At 42.6% G+C, this 21,287-nt stretch overlaps 1 protein-coding gene across 7 annotated transcripts in view; it reads left to right on the plus strand.

Moving 5' to 3' along the window:
• NEDD4L (NEDD4 like E3 ubiquitin protein ligase) overlaps positions 1–21,287 on the plus strand; it is a 506,193-nt gene that overhangs the window by 272,070 nt on the left and 212,836 nt on the right. For all 7 annotated transcript variants that reach the window (XM_075587127.1, XM_075587140.1, XM_075587156.1 and 4 more), the window contains 2 exons: positions 8,559–8,597; positions 18,046–18,099. In XM_075587127.1, the coding sequence (XP_075443242.1) occupies positions 8,559–8,597; positions 18,046–18,099 (93 nt within the window). The remainder of the gene's footprint in view (positions 1–8,558; positions 8,598–18,045; positions 18,100–21,287) is intronic.

A 21,287-nucleotide genomic window follows, 5' to 3' on the forward strand; every position in this document is an offset into this window, starting at 1 on the left:
GTATGGACCAGAGGGAGAAGCTGGATTGGTGAAAGGAAAAATCGAAACCGAAAGCATAGAACAGAGGTTGCCAATTCCAGTTCTCAAGGGCCACCAACGGGTCTTCAGGATATCCCTGCTTCAGCACAAGTAATGACTGAGCCACTGATTGAGCCACCTGTGCTGAAGCAGAGATGGCCTGAAGACCTGTTGGTGGCCCTTTAGGACTGGAGTTGCCCACCCCTGGCATAGAATAATATCCCTCTTACTACTTAACGCAGTGTTTTAGGACATTACCGCTTTAATGAATTAGAAAATTGAGAGAATAATACAGGAAGCATGGGAAGGTTGTCAAGATGCATTTTTTTGTAGGTGTTATGACCTCTCTCCCTCAGTTTAGACTTGGGTTTAGATGGGTGTATGGTATGCATTTCTGTCCTATTTTTTTTAGGCCCTTATCTGGTGCATTATGTAGGGTTTCAGTTGTAGTATTTAATGGCCAAAGAAAGAAACACTGGGATGATTTTGTCTAGAAGGCCAACAAACACACAAAATCTCTCTTTGCTGATGACATGATTTTAATCCTCATGGAGCCTTTGGTTTCCCTGCCCTGCTTACATAAAAACTCATCAGATTTTGGTTCTCTCCCGGTGTATAAAATCAATACTAGCAAGTCGGAGGCTCTGAATATCTCTATCCCTCCTGACGAATTGAGACTGCTTCACCTCATTTTTTAATATAGATGGAAAGACCCTTGCCTCAAATACCTGGACATTAACCTGACCAAAAATTATAATGCCTGGTTTACTGATAACTACCCCGCACTTTGAGCCACAATTTAAAGGGTCCTTTCTCTCTGGAATAACAACCAAATGTCATGGCTGGGCTGTATCTGTTCAATACAAATGAACATCCTCCCTAGAATTGTACATTTCTTTACAACCTTACCAATCACTATCCCTACCAATCTGATAAAAGATATACAAAAAAGTTTTTTCCAGTTCATATGGAGAGGTAGACGGCCCAGAGTCTCTAGATTGGTCCTGTTCTCTTCAAAATCAGAGGGAGACCAAGCAGTCCCTGATCTACCTTGATGTTACGCACCTTAGAGAGATCCCATCCTGGCATTTGGATAAGGGCATAAAGTGTCGGGTAGACATCGAAAGAGCCATTTGTGTCCCCATTGCTCTTACCGCTTTAAGGTGCCAAAAGGATGACATCCCTAACTTACAGTATTTTTGATCTCACCAAAATATCAATTTCACCCTGAAAATATGGAGAAAGTTGAAGTTTAATCTCTCTACGTCTCACTCGAGACTTTCCTCTTTATCATGACCCAGATTTCCTTCCGGGACTACCAAATTCTGTCTTCAAACTGTGGAAAGATATGGGCGTAGTATATATAAAAGATTTACTCCAAGTGGACGGGGTTATGGAATTTGAGGAATTAAGGAAAACATTTTGTGTTCCTCGGGATCGTTGCTTGGAATATATCTCAGACTGAGACATTTTATTTACTCCCTTTCCCCGAACCAGAGGTTCCCCGGACTTTCCACTTTCGAAAAAATGTGTATGTCCAAAATCTATAACAAAGGATTGAACTTCATCCTCTATAGAGAATTGGTCCCAGTTGGTTGAACCTCCCAGCACAGGTATACAGTATGTTGCAGTGAGAGGCAGACTTTCAATTGGAGATTTCGTGGGATGATTGGGAGGATATATGGGTAAGGGCATTTAAAACCTCAATATGTTCAACCACAAAAGAAAATATATACAAGATTATGTTCAGATGGTAAAAGACCCCTGTTAGATGGAAGGTGTGTTGCCCTGACTTGTCAGATCTATGCTGGAGGGCATGTGGCAAGGTGGGATCAGTATCTAATATTCTTTGGTCCTGCCCTATTATTCAACCATTCTGGTCAAAGGTTATTGATCTTATAGAAGCAGTTCTGGAGATCAAAAACCAATGAACCCAGGGGTGATGATTTTAGCTAAACCAATCGAAAACCTGAGTTCTCATAACCAATATCTCATCACAAACATTCTAACAGTGAGCCGTTGCTTGGAAGAAGCTCAAAGCACTGTCAATGATTCAACTATCCATGAAAATGAATGCAGTAAAGCTACAGTAATGGAAATACTGACCTCCATTCTTAACCACAACGTGCCAAAATTCCATAGGATTTGGGATCCATTGATCAATTCTTCATAACCCCAGACCCTGGTCCAATGATAAACCAGATAAGAGATGAGATTAATCCTCCACATTTGTTGGTACCCCACTTCTTGTACTGTATTCTCCCCCCCCCCACCCATTCTGTATCTCTTGCACCCTCCCCCGATAAAACAATAAAATCTAAGTTAAAAAAAAATGGCAATAAGGAACTTCAATTGTATAATGTGTATATATACAGTACAGTATGCATTTTATGGGAGCACCCTTTTTACATAACCTGGACAGGACTAGGAGCTGTATCTCGGAGGACACAGAGAGCCTTAATGACGGTATTGCAAACATCACTCCTGGTCAGTGCAGTCCTGATTCACCGAGTCTTGGTTTCCTGTACGAGTGCTGGGCCATTGTAGAACAGAATACTGTATATTACATCTTGCAAGCACTGGACTGTGTATATATCCGCAATGTATACTGGCCATCTTTTCTACATTTCCTCTTGTATGTATTGTGTACTACACACCAGCATGCTAAGTTGCTGCATTCCACAAATTAGTAACATGATGGGATAGCCGCTGTTCTTTGTGAGTACCTACTGTATTTAGACTATGTATTGGCCAAAGCAGTGTGACAAGAATGGCACTGAAGACAAGTGAAGGAAGGCTTCCACTCTGTCATCATGCGGAACAGTGCTTGTGCCAAATGATCTATATGACTTTTACCTCATGTCACAATGATCAACAACATATTTGTTGTTTAACAAACACATTTGCGATCAGCTAACCACTTTTGTTTGGAGTACAAATACGAACTGCCTTGTTCTCACTGTTTGAGATTTGTGACTCTTTAAAACAGCCACAGATAGACCAAGCTCGGTTATATCAGAGCAAATAATGATAGGAAATAAAATCTGAAGTTCTTTTCCTACACTTCTGTTGTATATCCCATTAGCATAGGCTTAATGTCCGGTTAAGTTGGCACTACATTGAGTTACCTTTAAATAACCTGGTGTTAGGCAAGTATTAAGACGAAGCAGGGCACTGCAGATTTTGTAATCAAACACATGAATTTGTTAAGTGTCGCTAATAAATTCATGTGTTTGATTACAAAATCGTCAATACCCTGCTTCATCTTCCTTCTACCGATTCTGGATTATCCTGATACAGTAGGTATTCCTTGAGCCAGGTGCACCGGTAACCGTATGTATTGAGCTTATAACCTTTCTGGCGCACCATACTACATTTATTTACGTTAGGCAAGTATTACCTCACTCTTTCACCCTTGCTCTCCCCCCCCTCACCTTTTTGCCCTCACTCTCCCCCCACCCTCTTTCTCCCCTCTTCTAGGGTTGACAGGTGGTATTTCCAAAAATACTGGACATAATGGTGAAAGGTGCACACACACATACTTCTCACCTCTTACCGCTCCATGCTGTTTATTCCTCTTTGCCTCCCCCCCCTCAGGCTCCTGACACTTCCTCCTGATTGTCTGCATTACCCAGCAGCAACCACTCAGGATGGAGGAAGCTGCCCTGCCCCATAGCAGCAACCCTGCTCTCTCCCTGCTCGGGGAAATTCTGTGACCCCCCCAAGCCGTCAGGTCACTATGTCCAGAGAGGTAATACCGGTATACACATACATGTCCATGTACTGAGACATACCTTGACGTTGGTTAGCAGGCTTGGCATTAGCAAAGGATGTAACTAAAAGTCTCCTCTGTCTTACAGATTTAGTTTTCACTATGTATATTTATTTCCCCATTTATTGTTGGCCCAATGGGAGAAGCGCAGGGATTCACTTTCTGTTTTTTTCACATACATGTCCAGTATTACCTCTAATATTTTACTGGACAGAGTGTCCAAATACAGAACAGTCCGGTTCAATATTGGACACCTGGCAACCCTACCCTCTTCCCCACGCTTCTCCTCCTTCCTCCTTTTGCTTGGTGTACCTGCCCTAGTTTATTAGTGGTTTACGTGTGAAGTCTTTTGTAAAGCCAGGAAATGGGATTGGAACATTGTGCGGCGGCAAACTCCAAGTAATAGAAATGATTGTAGCGAGCCCTACAGCACTTCCAAAGTATCCTGAAGATAAACATGCACATTGCAGAAACTGTCAAATGAAACATTCTTAATTGCTCAAAAGACTCAGAAGACGGACGTTTTGGATTAGTGATCAAATCTGTGTCCCGAGCAGCACCAGGCAGACTGCAGTAAATAATACTTATGTATCAGCAGACACGAAAAGATGGATGATCCTCCATCTTATTTTTTTCTTTGCTATACAATGTGTACGTGGCTTCCTTTGCTGAAAAGTGTATAACAATAACGCTTTGTTAATGCCCATTAAAACTGCAGTTCAAGCTGTGTTTTTTTTTCCATTCAATATGTGCATCAATACAATCTACACATTGACAAGTGATTAGCTAAGTTGCTGATCGATCTCCTTTAAAAAGGGTGACCCTGAGCCTGAATCTGAACCTCACAAGCATCCATAAGGCGTTACCTATGTAATATTCCAATTGGCGCCAGAATCAAAGACGGCAGAGGGATCAGCGGTGGTGTGGTGTGCGGTGAGACAGCAGTGCCTATGGAGGAATGTCCATGGAGAGACAGCCGTGCTGCCTGCATCGATTAAAGCAGCAGTGCACAAACTGGGGGGCGCGACCCCGAGGGGGTTCAAGATTTGCTATAGGGGGCTAGGTGGTTACAGAGGCCCCGCACCGTTCCCCACGGCATTTAAATGAAATGCCGGGAGAGGCATGAGGCCTTTGTAACGTCCCTTACCTGCTGCCAGCCGGGTCTTCGGTAACGCGCCGTCAAATGACGCTGCAAGCTCATGTCATGTGATGTGGTGCGTTGCCATGACTACGCGTGTCATGACGCTGCGGAGTCATGTGCACATGACCCGAGACGTCATTTGACGGAGGGTTCTAAGCCAAGGGTAGCGCAAACGCTGGGGCTCCCAGGCAGGGGGGCGCAATCCGAAAACTTTGCGCACCCATGTATTAAAGTGCAGAGTGGGGCTGCAAGATTGCCTACACAAGGCAGGGAGAGGACTACTAATCACCGTACTGAGCAGCCAAAGTGACCGGAGGGCGCAGTGGTTCATGCGGCGAACCCTGAAAGTAAATCTGTGTATGTACCTTGAAACAGCCCCCACCCACATGCAAACACACCATTGACAACAGAAAAACAGCAATTTGGATCTCAAGCAGTAATTGCGCATAGAACAGACCAACACCATCTTCATAAAACAAACATCAAGATTTGGAACACAAGGGTCATATATATTTGTTGTATCCCTTAGTAATCAACACTATACATACAGAAAAATTCGCCTATAAACAAAGTTAAAACCATTTTTCTTCCTACTACATCAACTATAACAAAGATGTTACATGAAAAATACAACTAATACAGGCAGTCCTCGGTTATCCAACGGAATCCGTTCTGGAAGTAGCGTTGGATAGTGAAACCGTTGTAAAGTGAGTCCCATGTTTATCAGCGGCGGTGAGCGTTGGATAACGCATTCCGGCGTCGAAAAACGTCCCGTAGGGTTGCATTGTAAAGCGTTGGATATGCCATTCGTTGTAAAGTGAAACGTTGGATAGCGAGGACTACCTGTAATAGCAACTTCAAATAAGGTGCTGTATGCTACCTTTCTGACCACCTCAGGATGTATATCTTGTAATCGATTGCTGAAATTCAGCTGAAGGTTCAGTAAATGCAACTTGGGTAATTTTCTGCTGCACTGACAGCCAAAGTTCTGTGAGGAAGATCATGTGACCAGACAGGCAATAGATTTAATTGTTTCTCACCTCTAGAGTGTGCAGGGCTCAAAATGGTAATGCTGTTTCCAAAGGGGAAGGGGATGTGACTTTGTATATAGTTGCTATGGGAACAAAAATGCTTGTTACATTAGAATACTGTACATTAAAAAGTCTTCAAAATTATTTATTTTTATTTTTTTTTAAATACTACAAGTGTTTTCTCATAGTACAGAACGGCTTTATTAAAAAATCACACACGTAGGATATTGTTTGAACTGCAGCTTTAAGTGATCTCTGCCAGTCCAAGCACAGAGATTTTCTTATCACGGTGAAGATGTACCAGCAGGAGGATTTCAAGGCACTACATAGAGGCAGTCCAAGAAGCTTAACAAATGCTTTTAATATATTCAGCCTTTAATTACCTTTCAAAGGGTTCACTAAATGACTGCCTTTCAGTTTTAAATCAATCCCTCAGTCAGTGTAATTTAGCAGCTACTATGTTTTTTTTATATTACTAAGGTAACATTATCTATTGTTCTAGTTTGCAGCTCAAACTGCTGGGAATATTGGCAATAGGAGAGGTGGCTAAAACCTGCTATAGAAATCAAAAGATGCTCAGTATATTAAAACTCATAAAAAATGGCTTTGCGTTGAATTTTAAAATAAAAAAGGTAGTAAGTATTATCAAATACTACAGAACCGATTTAAAATGCAGGATATTGGTTGGATAGCGACCTCCCCCAGCCATGGGCGGGGGTTTTCATGACCAGGGGTGGCCGGCCTTCCCCCCGCTGGCCCGCCGCCGCACCGCCCTCCCCGATCCAGGGGAGGAGTTATAGGAGCCCCTTCTTAAGGTCAAGCTGGCAGGGGCACGTCCTCTTTATATATATATATATATATATATATATATATATATATATATATATATATATATATATATAATGTGTATATATATATACACATATATATACATATACACATATATATATATACATATACATATATACATATACACATACACACACATTGTGCTGCTCTCAATTTTGATACAGCATTTCAAGTCTTTATTTACAAAAAGATAAGAACTCATGAAAAAAAATATAGTTGTTCATATGTTTATTCAGGGAGCCCTCAGAATAACGAACAGTATGGTCATAAAACATAGATTTAATGACTAGAAGAATAAACATAATAAGAGAAGATTAGTTTATTTTTTGTTATGTTTTTGTAACATGGAGCTCATCCAGGTTCCCAGATGATATTTTTTGTTACTTTACAACAACAACAAAAATGGTTTCCTTTTGTGTACAGCTCTTAAAATAAGTGTTTGTTTAGAGGTTGCCGGGTTGCTAGCTAATTCTGCTTCTGGGTGTTAAAGCCCACTCAAGTAGCATTGTTTTCGAGAAATAATCTAAAACTGGGACTAGAAGGGTCTGTATTATCCGACCTATAAACAAAGGCGCTCCCAAGCAGATAGCATTATACCTTTTATCTCAGATACCCAGGATTGTGAGCTCATCCAACTACTGTATGTTGCACCTTCTTTCCTAGTTTTAATAGCTGGTTCATAGTATAAGATACGTTTCATACTGTAGTTGTGCAAATGTCTTCAAATTAGTTGTGGGAAATTTATTGTGCTGTTTTCGCTTACATGTTGCGTTATTGTGACATTTTTGCAAAAATTCACAATTCTTAGGAATGCACGAAAATCGACTTGCTGCCACATTTTTGCCATATTACTACAGAACGTTGTGACTTTTAGCAGAATTGAGTGATTATGGCAGTATATGAGGGCGCTGGGACCCGATTCCCATTTGCTTCTGCGTTAGAAGTTTGTGTTGTTTGCGGAACAGCACATCTCTTGTATTTAATAACTTTTCAGGTTTAGGTCTGGAAGCCTCATTACTGAAAGCACAATAGGAAATGGATGGAATATACTGAATATGATGATTTTGTCAAAAGTCTTTTACCTTTGTGAGTAGGCAACAGCAAATATAAAGCTGCAGCTGCAGGTCTGAGTCATAAAAACATCAAAAAAAATAGTGATCGCTACTGTAAAAAAAACCATTTTAAACATATTCTTCCAAACTAAGAAAGGAAACTGTTTTTAACAATGTGTTTCATCCGATTTAAAAAGCCACAGGAGAAACTATTCAGAAAGAAAAATAATATACTGGCTAAGTGACGCAGCACTCCTGATTCATCTAACGTACAATCCACTTATGAGAGAAACCATTGAATAAATAAGATGCTGAGAGTTACCTTGACGGAATGCAAGCGGGTTGTAGCCCACACAAGAATGATTCATTAACAAAATTGTCGTCATTTTCCTCTTGTGAATGATTTCGGTATTGTCATTGATACTGTATGTCCTAGAGTCCTGTATCACCTGTTACTGTACAGATCTGCCTGCGATCCATAGATCTCTATTTACAGATTCACTTTGTTCTCAGATCTTCCTGCTCCCAAATGTACTCTGTGAGGTCACTAGGTGGATATCATTTAAATCATATCAACCAAATCACAGAATACTTTTTTGTGGCTTTAATTCTATAGTTAAAAAACGTCAAGTCAAATATGTACTGTATGTAACCTGAAATCATGTGTTAAAAGGGGTCTCTTATTTGTTTTGCAGACTTTGAACCCAAAATGGAATGAAGAGTTTTTTTTCAGAGTAAGTACAGCACTCTATTTGTTCTGTATTCTGTTGCTAAAAATATCCAGTACATTTTAGTAACCTACATTTCTAAAGTCAGTGCCGGGAGGGTGAGAAAAGAATGGAGATCGCAAAGATAAGTTTCCCGCCGTGTTTCGTCCATGAAATCTTTTTTTAGAACTTCAATTGGCTTAGCAGACAAGTCTAATCTGGCTTTTCCTGAGCATATGATAAGATGCAGGAGAATGTAGAACAGTGTGGGGAAGCCTGCAATGGATTTCAGGCACAGCTACTGCAGCTGCTAAGTAGGTAATGCAGGGAAGCGATGCTCAACCTCAGTCTTCAAGCCCCCCGCCCCCCAACAGGTAATCTTTTCAGGATATCCCAGCTTTAGCACAGGTGCCTCAATCAGTGGCTCAGTCTTTGACACAGTGTAAAAGTCTTTGACTGTGTCAGACTGAGCCACTGATTGAGCCACCTGTGCTAAAGCTGGAACTGATTGAACTAACTGTGCTGAAGCTAGGATATCCTCACAACCTGCCCTTTTTGGGGGGGTGGGGTGTCTTGAGGACTGGAGTATAACACCTCTGATGTATAGTACCGCGGGCTTGTTTGGAAACTTGGCATGAGTACAGAATGTATACACTTCAGTGAAACATATATTTGGTAGCTTACTGCCTTCCCTTTGCGGCGCACCACGGTATATATGTATAGTGACTGAACTAAAATCCTTTATTAGAACAGGATAAAGAAAAAACTGAGCACTACTTCCAAGCAGAAAAATCAGTCAGGCCAAGAGCGTACCCACGAAGAAAAAATATCAAAATTTAATGGAACATGTATAAAAAATAAACATATTGGGGCAAAGCCCACACCAATGCGTTTTGAGCGATGCTCTTTATCAAGGTGAAGAAACGCGTTGGTGTGGGCTTTGTCCCAATATGTTTCTTTTTTAAACATGTTCCATTAAATTTTGATATTTTTTCTTCGTGGGTACGCTCTTGGCCTGACTGATACTTCTGCTTGGAAGTGGTGCTCAGTTTTCTCTTTATCCTGTTCTACGATTGTTCCGAAAACGGAGGCAGCCCTAACCCCAGGACGAAGAGGCTACAATCAAATATGAGTTATTGGTCTCTATTCATACACCATTCACTGCGTACCCAAATCGATGTTCATATGTCTGGACACGAGTGCTTTGAATCCCTACCACAGTGCCAGTGGGATCTCACCAGCTAATTCGATTTTTTTTTTTTGTGGGTTTGTGATACAAATATGGAGGTGTATTGATTACAACTTGATACCGTAGGGGTATTCCATCAGAGGATGTCTTCATACGTCATGAGCTAATGAAGTATGTTTGCCTGAGTTTTTTTGGATCACCTCACAATTTCATTCTATAAAATACTTTATTACCAATAGTATTTAAAATAAAGGGCTTCCACATACAATGGATGTAATGAGAGAGAATTACTGTAAACGGTTAATGGCAACCAAAAATTGTGCAATAGGATGAGGTAAACTATATGTTTTAAATAGGTGTTGTAACAAACATAACTGTCTAAACCTAGAGGCAAAATAGTGGCCCTCCATGTGTATGCACCAAAATACTACATCAAATGATCCTGTATAAAGCAGCGCGTGCGCTTGGCTCAGTGCTGTAATTCAAACATTGACTCAATGTCTAAAATAAACATGAGTCCTCCGTATGCTCTGATACACTGTGACTCTAAATTAATTTACTTAACTCCCAATAGTATCAATGTAAATGCATATCACAGGGCTAGATTGTATTTCAGTTAGGTCGGCTTTAGACATAGACCAGGAGATATGATCATTTGTCTTGTAAACCACTCAGATCAAAAACATCCTGCCTCCTGAGATCATATGCTGATGGCTTTAAATCTCTAGCCTTCTCAGCAGAAATAGGTATAAGCCCTTCTTATTCAGAAAGATACAGGGTAGCACATGGGACATACAGTCCCATGCATATGCTGATGCGCTCAACACTATTAAATATACAGTGCCGCAATGTGTTAGCATAGAGTCTCATAGCAGTTATAGCTGCAGATCAAGCTGCCGTTTAAAAAAAAATAATATATATACATTTTTCCCATTCAATATGTGCATTAACACAATCTGCACACTGACAAGTGATTAGCTAAGCTGCAGATCGATCCGTTCTCCTGTAATCGATCGCTTGCTCGGGATATTTAATTCAATTCTTGCACAGCATTTTGGGCAATGTAGTCCTCGAATATGATTGACTGGGCAGTTACTAGATACAATTGGTGCACTGCTAGAGAGAGGGCGGGGCTCAAGAGCCAGAGCCTATCAGAAGGGGAAGGGGCTGTCACTTTGGAAATGCTTCCTACATGAGGCCGAGGGCATGGTCAGCGCTTACCCATTGACCCGCGCTGAGCCGTGCTCACACTTATCAGTGAGCCCCTGCAGCCGCAATGAGAACGGCTTTAGCAGGGGCTCGCGCACGCTTCTTCAGGCGTGCGGAGGTGTAGCTCTTAAAATTTTTTAGTTTGCGCGCTGAGGAGAGCGATGGGCCGGTCACGTGAGCAGTTCGCCCAATGAGGGCGAACCAGCTCTGTGACGTCACTGGCCCGCCCCCAGACACAGCGCGCGGACTAAGGCCAGGGAAAGCACCCGCTTTCACTCAGCCTCCGAGCGCCTACGCACGGCTAAAGTCCCTATGGATGTCTTGAAAACATATTTTTTTTTTAAATGCTGCAAGTATTTTCTCATAGTACAGAACTGATTTATTTAAAAAAAACACATGTAGGATATTGCTTGAACTGCTGCTTTAAGTACATATATATTCCAAATAGAGAACGTGTGTTATTAGTGTACATCATGGAGCTTGTGAATAAATGTATCCAAATCACTGGTCTTCGACGGCAAGTGTACATACACTTGGCGGTACACAGCGGCACCTGTGCTATAGGGCTAATCAGCTGCATTTCTGGTTTTCCTCGATCCCATGCAGCATGGGGCACAGCATTGTACACACTGCCTGCGGGAGCAACATACTTCCAAATCGGCAATTAGACAGTAATCTGGTGGTACACAGGGGCACCTACGCTCGATTTTAATAGTATGCACACTTATTATACTACTAGATCCACACAACGTTATAATATACTGCAGCTTTGATGTACCTTAAACGTGGTACCTAGGCAAAACTTTGAACAGTATATATCCAAGGCTCTGACTTGCTAGGATCTCCCTACTCAGGTTAGCCACTGTTGACACACTATCACCGGAGATTCCTCTGTTATACATTACAAGAACAGTGATTTGGATACATTTATTCACAAGCTCCATGATATACACTAATAACACATGTTCTCTATTTGGATACTATACGTACTTAACTGCTATGAGACTCCCTGACAGGCCTGCACAACTTGTTAAAGCTGCAGTTCAGTCAATATCCTGCATGTGTGTTTTTTTTAATAAATCAGTTCTGCAGTAAGAAAAAATACTTTTAGCATTTTCTGTTTTAAAAAACAACAACTTTGAAAGACCAATTTTCTTGTATTCTATTTTAACAGCCATTTGCTAAGGCACTGCCCCTTCATGTCCTGTCACAAGCCCTGGCACACCCCTTTGTCAGCCCTGCCCTCCCTCTAGCACATGTCAGTGCAGGAGTGCTCATGAATATTCATGAGCTTCCACTGACTAACAGAAGCAAATAAAAACATATGCCAGCTCTAATTATGTCACCAAATTTCGCCTATCAATACATGGAGAACGAATTGACCTGCAGCTATACAGTTCTTTAGGTAATTAGAGATTGCACACATGAAACTTTTGAAGTAAAAAAATAAATAAAATAAATAAAAAAAGACTGAACTGCAGCTTTAAGTGAGAAGGGCCAAACTGCTCCAATGAAAAAAGATTTGGGCCGCATGGGTAAAATAATAATCATCTCCACCATCATCATCATCATCATCATCATCATCATCATCATCATCACCTCCAGCACCTCTTCATCATCATCCTCATATCTCCCCAAGCACCCATCATCATCATCCTCATATCTCCCCAAGCACCCATCATCATCATCCTCATATCTCTCCCAGCACCCCTCATCATACATCTCCCCCAGAACCCCTCATCAACCTTTGCCAGACTCCCCATCAATCTCTCATACCCCCATCTCTCCCCCTCCACATCAAACACACAATACCCCACTGCACACCACACACATACCACCCCCCTGCACCTCACACCCTCTCTCCCCTGCACCTCACATCCCTCTCCCCCCTGCACCTCACATCCCTCTCCCCCCTGCACCTCACATCCCTCTCCCTCCTGCACCTCACATCCCTTTCCCCCTGCACCTCACATCCCTGTCCCCCTGCACCTCACATCCCTCTCCCCCTGCACCTCACATCCCTCTCCCCCTGCACCTCACATCCCTCTCCCCCTGCACCTCACATCCCTCTCCCCCCTGCACCTCACGTCCCTCTCCCTCCTGCACCTCACGTCCCTCTCCCCCCTGCTCCTCACATCACTCTCCCCCCTGCACCTTACATCACTCTCCCCCCTGCACCTCACATCACTCTCCCCCCCTGCACCTCACATCACTTTCCCCCCTGCATCACACATCTCTCCCCCGCGCCTCACATTGATCTCCCCTGCACCTCACATTGCTCTCCCGTGCACCTCAAATCACCCCCCCCCCCGCACCTCAAATCACCCTCCCCGCACCTCAAATCACCCTCCCCCGCACCTCAAATCACTCACCCCCGCACCTCAAATCACCCCCCCCTGCACCGCAAATCACCCCCCTGCACCTCAAATCACCCTTCCCTGCACCCCCCCCCCTTCCCTACCTTGGTTTGCGGTGGAGGAGGCAGCGGCAGAGCAGGCATATCTGCACACACGCTCTAGCAAGCAGCAGGCACGGAAGTGCCTCAATGCTAGAGCGCGCTGCTACCCTGCGAGGGGGAGAGCGGTCTCGCGGGGGAGGGGGAGAGCGGTCTCGCTGGGGAGAGTGGGATCGTGGGGGGAGCGGGCTCGTGGAGGACTGGGAGAGCGGACTCGGGGGGAGGGGGAGAGCAGAAAGCCGCCGCGGGCTGAACGGTGAGTGCAGGCCTGCTCTATGTTAACACATTGTGGCATTCTATATTTAATAGTGTTGAGCGCATCAGCATAAGCATGGGACTGTATGTCTCGTGTGCTACCCTGTACCTTTCTGAATAAGAAGGGCTTATACTTATTTCTGCTGGGAAGGCTAGAGATTTACAGCCATCAGCATATGATCTCAGGAGACAGGATGTTTTTGATTTGAGTGGTATTCTGGATCCAGGGTCATGTCTGGGGTATGAATGAACCCAGCTAGCTTCAACTCAGCCCTCTTTCCAAAGCACAACAAGTCCTGTATATTTTCTTCACTTTATTTAGGAAGGCAGCAATAAAAACAGGCACTTGTAGATAAGATGTTTGTATTGGAAAGGTGTATCTCTGTGGGTGCTTTGTAGTAAGGGCAGGTGAAAAGAATTGGCCTTGCCATAGGGGTGTAACATGAATGTACTCACTCTGCCAATGTCAGGAAGTAAAAGACAGTGGGTACTGCTTGTGACACAGGGATAGGGGTCAGGCCATACGAACTGTCAGCAGGGACAGGGGGGAATGGGAACGCCCATTAACTTGGAGGACTGGAGATGTTGCCAGGGCAACCAGGGGTGTGACAGACTGAAAAGAAAAAAAGGCAACATAATGTATCCATTCCATCTGCACTGGGAGTGAAACTGCAAGGAAAGTAACATCCAAATACAGCTAGCAGGCAGAGCTGCCAAGGAAAGGGGGGGGGGTGGGTGAAACAGAGAAGGCAGAAATGGGTATCACTGTTCTATGACAAGTGGTTTACAAGACAAATGATCATATCTCCTGGTCCATGTCTACTATGTCTAACACCTACCTAACTGAAATACAATCTAGCCATGTGATATGCATTTACATTGATACTATTGGGAGTTAAGTAAATTCATGTAGAGATACAGTGTATCGTAGCATACGGAGGACTCATGTTTACTTTAGACATTGAGTCAATGTTTGAATTACAGCACTGAGCCAAGCGCACGCGCTGCCTTAGGCCTCGGACACTCGGCACTGAGCCCCTGCAGCCTCAATGGGAGCGGCTTTAGCAGGGGCTCGCGCACGCGTCCGCACGCTTGGGGAAGCGTGTGTCTCACGGAGGTTTCATATTTTCCTGCTTGCCGAAGCGCAGGGCCGGTCACGTGAGCGGTTCGCCCAATGAGGGCGAACCAGCTCCGTGACGTCACTGGCCCGCCCCAGACCCGCCCACGGACGGCGCGCTGTGTAAGGCCAGGGAAAGCACCTGAGCCTCAGAGCGCCTCCGCCCGCATAAAATCACTATGTCCCAGGCCTTATGCAGGATCATTTGGTGTAGTATTTTGATGCGTACACACGGAGGGCCACTAGTTTGCTTCAGGTTTAGACAGTTATGTATGTTACAACACCTGTTTAAAACATATAGTTTACCTCATCCTATTGCACAATTTTTGGTTGCCTTTAACCTTTAACATTAATTCTCTCTCATTACATCCATAGTATGTGGAAGCCCTTTATTTTTAAATATTATTGCTAATAAAGTATTTTAGTTAAGTCACTATACATATATACTGTACTGTGGTGCGCCACAAAGGAAACCTCTCTCTCCCCAGTACCCCAGTGTGCTCCAGCTGCTCTTAGCCCTTCCCTTGCAGCACACTGTATCATTACAAACATCAGGTTCGAGCGAGGTTGCCTATAATATACAGTATACCGTATTAATCTGGTGGCAAGAGGGTCAGACATCCATGCATGATCCCAGAAACATAGGGGAACACATATATACCTCTCAGAAATAACAGACATTGAAAAATGTAACTACTGTTTCAAACAAAATATTTATTTGACCTAAAATTTGAGAGCGGCTGATTTCATAGAACTACTATATCAATCGGCTCGCTGTATATGAATACTGTACGTACAGCATTGGCTATAAGATAACATTTTATTTTATTTCAAAGATTTACAAAAAATACACGAGCACATTCACTTCTCAGGTCCACAAACCATAATCACCCAGTATACGCTTCCACTGCAGCCAGAGGTTCTGGGTAATGACATGCAAATGAGTGTGTGGCGCCTTTTTTTGTTTCTTATCCATTTTAACATTGGTCCCTATAGGCCCTATATGCCTGTGGTTTTAAACCGCTTTTACAGGAAAGCCTGCGTTAAAGAAGTGGGTGGTCAGAAGTCCACTTTTTTATTTGAAACCCCAATTTCCACTTACAGTATAATATAGAAGTGAGATCTGAATGAAAACAGTACCATGATTAAGGGGTTACTCCAGGGGCATGTATGTCTCTTCTTTTTTTTTTTTTCACCAAAATCTACTTATAAATATTTGAAAATCATTTTTTTTTTAAAGTTAGCTTGTACACATATTAAATCTGCAGTTCAAGCTCCCTTTTTTTTTTTTTTAGTTTTTTTTTTTTACTTCAATAGTTTCATGTGGGCAATCTCTACTTACCTAAAGGACTGCATAGCTGCCGGTCAATTTTTTCTCCGTGTATTGATCGGCAAAGTTTGGCGACATCTTTAAATATGGGGAATGTATTTCCTCTGTTTCTGTCACTCAGTGTTAGCTCATGAATATTCATGAGCACTCCTGCGCTGACGTGCAAGAGGGAGGGCAGGGCTGACAAAGGGGTGTGCCAGGGCTTGTGACAGGACATGAAGGGGCAATGCCTTAGTAAATGGTTGTTAAAATAGAATACAAAAAAAATTGGTCTTTCAAAGTTGTTGTTTTTTTAAAACAGAAAATGCTGAAAGTATTTTTTCTTACTACAGAACTGATTTATTTAAAAAAAACACATGCAGGATATTGCTTGAACTGCAGCTTTACGCTGAGGTTTGGGAGGGGTTTAATTTCCTCTGACAGATGTGTCTGTGTTTTCAGCAAGTGTTTCAGCCAGAACCTCCTCTGCCCCCCTCCCCTTATCTTTATTGGCTCTGTGATAAGGACAGGGTGGGATAAGAGTAAAGCAAACACTTGATTTGACACTTTCCCACTCAGAGGCCCTCTGTAATGTAACTTGTAATTCCTTTCCAAAAAATATGAAACAACCAAACCTTTGCTATTATTAGCAGTGGTAGTTTTGTATAGGGGAGGCATTTCGACTTTTTTTTTATTTATTAAGTATTGTTTTTTACAAAAGGTTGTTTTCTGGCAGGCTATGTGGGATTTCACTTTTAAAGAAACAAGACCACTGGGTTAGCAAGCCAAGGTGCATACAAGGGAAATGCAGCACAGTGGGTTATTTTAGGATGGGGATTGGTTTATTAGTCATTGAAGGCTCAATCTTAATTGGGGGGCAATTATCATATCAGTCTATGGCCTACATCATGGGTGGCCAACTCCAGCCCTACAGGGCCACAAACAGGTCAGGTTTTAAGGATATCCCTACAGTATTTCAGCACAGGTGGTCACTGATTTGAGCCACCTGTGCTAAAGCAGAGAGATCATTAAAAAAAACTGACCTGTTGTTGGCCCTTTAGGGCTGGAGTTGGCCACTCCTGGCCTACATTGTATTCTGAAGTATTATTTAATTTATCGACCTGTACTGAATGTAGGCCAATATTCTTGGTTGCAGCGTTAGGCTAGGTCCCCAGTGCAGCCGTGCGCGCGCCTCTCACCAGCCCCTTACCTGCTCCCTGGCTGTCCCCGGTCCCTCCTGACTCCTAGGCTCACTGCGCAATGTGACGCGTCAGCCAGCAGGGGCTGCAACCAGTTTGTGATCCCGAGTGGTGATGCGTCACGTGGTGTGGCAGGGAGCCAATCAGAGATGCGCTTGAGTGAGAGGGGGAGGGGAGAAGTGTGTGTGTGGTTTTTAGTTAAACTCAGAACGCCACCTGCAGCTCGCTGTACAGCGCTCTGCACGTGCCGCCAGGTCGCAAGGTGGGCGTGCAGTGGGGCCTCAGCCTTATGCTTGCACACAAAACCAGCATAGCAGCCTTTGTTTTGTAGTTCTTTTTAAAGTCTGATTCTCTTTAAGAAGAAAACAGTATGTGGCTAGAAGAGTGTGAAAATAAAAGTTCATTATAAAGAAAAATTCAGTTATGCAGCCAAACCCTACAACTTCCACATGAAACGTGATTTCCTGATTGAACACTTAGCATTCCATAGCCACACTATTACAATGCATCAATCAAATCTCTGAGAACTACACACATCTCATATGTTTCAAATAGTTGCAGCATAGAGTAAGGACACCCCAATCAGAGAGACCCCAGGAGTTTGCTGCATTTTGAATACTGGCAATATTTGCTGAATTTTGTACAATGGGCAACAATGTTTTACTGTATGTGTGACGTATTCTTTTGCCGTGCGAATACATGCTCGATGACTAATGCCTTGAAATATTCTTGCTGTGAACAGGTCCACCCAACAAATCACAGGTTGCTGTTTGAAGTCTTTGATGAGAATCGATTGGTAAGTGTCACTTTCCCCCTCTTCTCTAAGCTGTTCAATATCGCATTATCTGATGTTATTAATGGGTTTGCTCACACCGTGGAGTCTATCATATGATGCTTGAACAATTGTTTTTTATAGACCCATTTAAATACTGAATGAGCTGCTCTATTACTGTGGCTGCTTCTTCAAAAGAACAGACATGGTTTGACTTAATGTTGATGTTTTAGAGATCATTTGACACTGACTGTACAGTGCAAAATCAGAAACAGTGTTGTACATGGTAGGAACGCCCTTTGGTTACAGCACCGTGCTGCTGTTTGTTCACCTTGAAGGAGGAAACATGATTTTAAAAGTGTATATACAGGATTCAACAAGGATGTGATTAGAAGAGTTGGTCGGTGTTATTCCAGATATATTTTTAAAACCTTTTAACTGATACTGAATACGACATCTGCTGGGTCACAGACCAACCAGAAAAGAAAACGTTTTAAAACCGAGACAAAATAAAACTGAAGCGAGGGCACTGTAACTAAAAATAAAGTGCACTAAAGGAGGAGGTGTAATTGAAAAGAAACCAGATGGGGGGGGGGGGGGGGTTGAAATATGCAGCTGACCCCATTCTTGGCCTATTGGATAAGTAGAATGCCTAGCACTGCTCTGTGTCTGAGGCCTTACGGTGAATTGATGTCAACTGGTTGGTGCTTTGTGTTAGGAATGCAGATGCTCTGCTTGTCAGAAGGGCAGTGATAATCTGCGAGCTGTCTCTTTATGAGAATAAACCCCCTCTGACCCACAGGGGCCCAAAATTAGGATATTTGTTTTAAATGCCAATTTAGAAACATAGAATTTTGATGGCAGATAAGAGCCACCTCACCCACCCAGTCTTCTCATTTACATATCCTGCAGGTAAGTGGGGTTTATGTTGGGAATTCACTGTAACTCATCCAGATCCTACATGCTCTATGTAGAACAGGCCTGAAACTCCTGGACGTCACTTAGTTTGCATATTACAAATGGCACTAAGGCCTGGGATACAGTATTTTGCCATCTGCTTCTGTGTGAGGTTGGTTATTTTTTCTTCTCAGAAAGACCTTTATAATCATGGTATAGGAACGGAGTTGAGGTCAGACTGACAGTCCCAAAATACTGGGGGATTTGCTTGTGGCGACCTCTATTGACATCCAAGTGTATTCTGAAAGCATGGACGTAGAAGCAGAAATGTTGATAATTATTTTGTTTAGACATTTTCTATCAGAGGTCCACACAACTGCCCACAGCTCTAACTTAATATAACACAATATAAATCAGTGTTTCATAGACTTCATCGGATTCAGTATTGATGCTGGCAAATTATATTTCAATATATCTGAAGCAATCAAACTCAAGTGGTCAATCACATCTGTGTTAAATAAGGAGTCTGTGTGCAAGGGATCTCGGGATTCCTCGTATTCCTATGCTTTTACATTATTAGTAAGCTTAGGCTTTTCAAGAGACCAGCTTCTTATAGGAGCTTGCAAACGTTGTTTTGGAAAGTGTATTCAAATGGTGCTAGCACCCGTGCCAGTCCCTTTACAGTGCTGTTACTGTGCAGCTAATACCCATGGTTGTTTTGCTGTTGGCTCACACTCCAGTTAAAACAATGGAGGATTGTACTGAACCTTGGCAGTTGTGTTGTAAACCAAACCTGCTTCCATTGCTGCTCTAGCTGGTCTCTCTCTGTATTTCCGAACATGCCGTTGAAAGGCAAATATCTGAAATGGCTAACTTCAATACCCACTTCCCGTTTCCAAAGTTGCTCTGTAACAAGACCTATATTTAATGCCCCTTGTCAATTTTGTTCATATTCTGTCTGTTTCTTCTAAATAAGCCTGCTTCTAGAGCAGGTGGCAATTCAGGTTAGGGAAAAGCGGTGGCCTACCCTGAAATGTGAGACATCTGTGATCCAGACAGTGAGACTATTGTCAAACATTGACCCATACTCATTAGTACAGATTGCCTGCGTTTTTTTTCAATCCATTTGTTGGTGCACTGGGCATTTTTGGCTTGCAGCTAGCATGGCAATAGCACATGTTGGCAACAATTCTGTGGTTACATTGCAGACTTTGTCACTAGAGTTTTGCCACTGTTGGGCAGTGTTTTTGTATGGCGTTTAAATGAAATCGATGCAAAACTACAGGCACTTCTCTGCTGTTTCTCATTAGGTATCGCTTGGTGGAATCACAAAAGATCACAGCCAGCTGAATGAATTTCCCACCATTTACCATGGAGTTTTCCAAAAAAAATCTGTTTTCTAGATGCAAGTTTGAGATACAGATTTATGATTGAGTAATGTCAGAGGCTGCCTAATAAGCCTTATGATTCTATAGGGTCCTGTAGCATGTCAGAGCTTAGTGCGTTTGTAGACACACCAGAATTGAGGAGCGTAAAGGCCTGCATATAATTTTAATTTCAACTGGGCTTTGCTATAAATTACAGTCTGTTCAGCATTGAAGAGGTTAACATGATGCAAGTATAATTTGCAGTGTTGCAGATCATGATAAGTAGTGAATTAGTTTCTTCTTTAGATGAAAACAGGATTCAATAATGCTTCCCTGCAAAATGTTCTTAAATGTGTCATAACACAATGAGAGGAGCTATTACCCTCCTACCTAAAAATGAACGTACTGTTCTTTATAATAATACTGTGCACTGTGGTGCTATATAATGACACTCAATTGTAATTGGTTCCAACCCACAAACCTCTTCTGTTTAAATAAAACAAACAGTAACGCAAAGTTGGGCCATTATTCCTGCCAGGTCTGTTATCAGGGTTTTATTGCACTGGTTAAGATCAGAAGCTGTAATTATTGGAAGATATATTTTTTCGTGTGGTTATAATGTTTGGACCTCCTTAGAAGACCGTATCACACTTATTATCACCCAGTATGTCGGGACTCTGGTGCGTCGCGACCACACAGCAGATTTGGCGCAAACATTTCTTGAGCAAGAGAACTTTTTGATGGAGATACAAAAATATAAGCTAACCGAGCAGGGACCTCGTGACCTCTTGTATCTGTGTTCACTTGTCTGTCCTTATTTGGTATGTCATTCTGTTGATGTAATTGACATCACTCTGTATCCCCCTTTGTACCGGGCTGTGGAATATGTTGGCGCTTTACAAATGATTATAATGGTAATAATAATAATAAAGTGTAACAGTAAAGCAT

The sequence above is a fragment of the Ascaphus truei genome, chromosome 1 (assembly GCF_040206685.1).
Source record: "Ascaphus truei isolate aAscTru1 chromosome 1, aAscTru1.hap1, whole genome shotgun sequence".
NCBI lineage: Eukaryota > Metazoa > Chordata > Amphibia > Anura > Ascaphidae > Ascaphus > Ascaphus truei.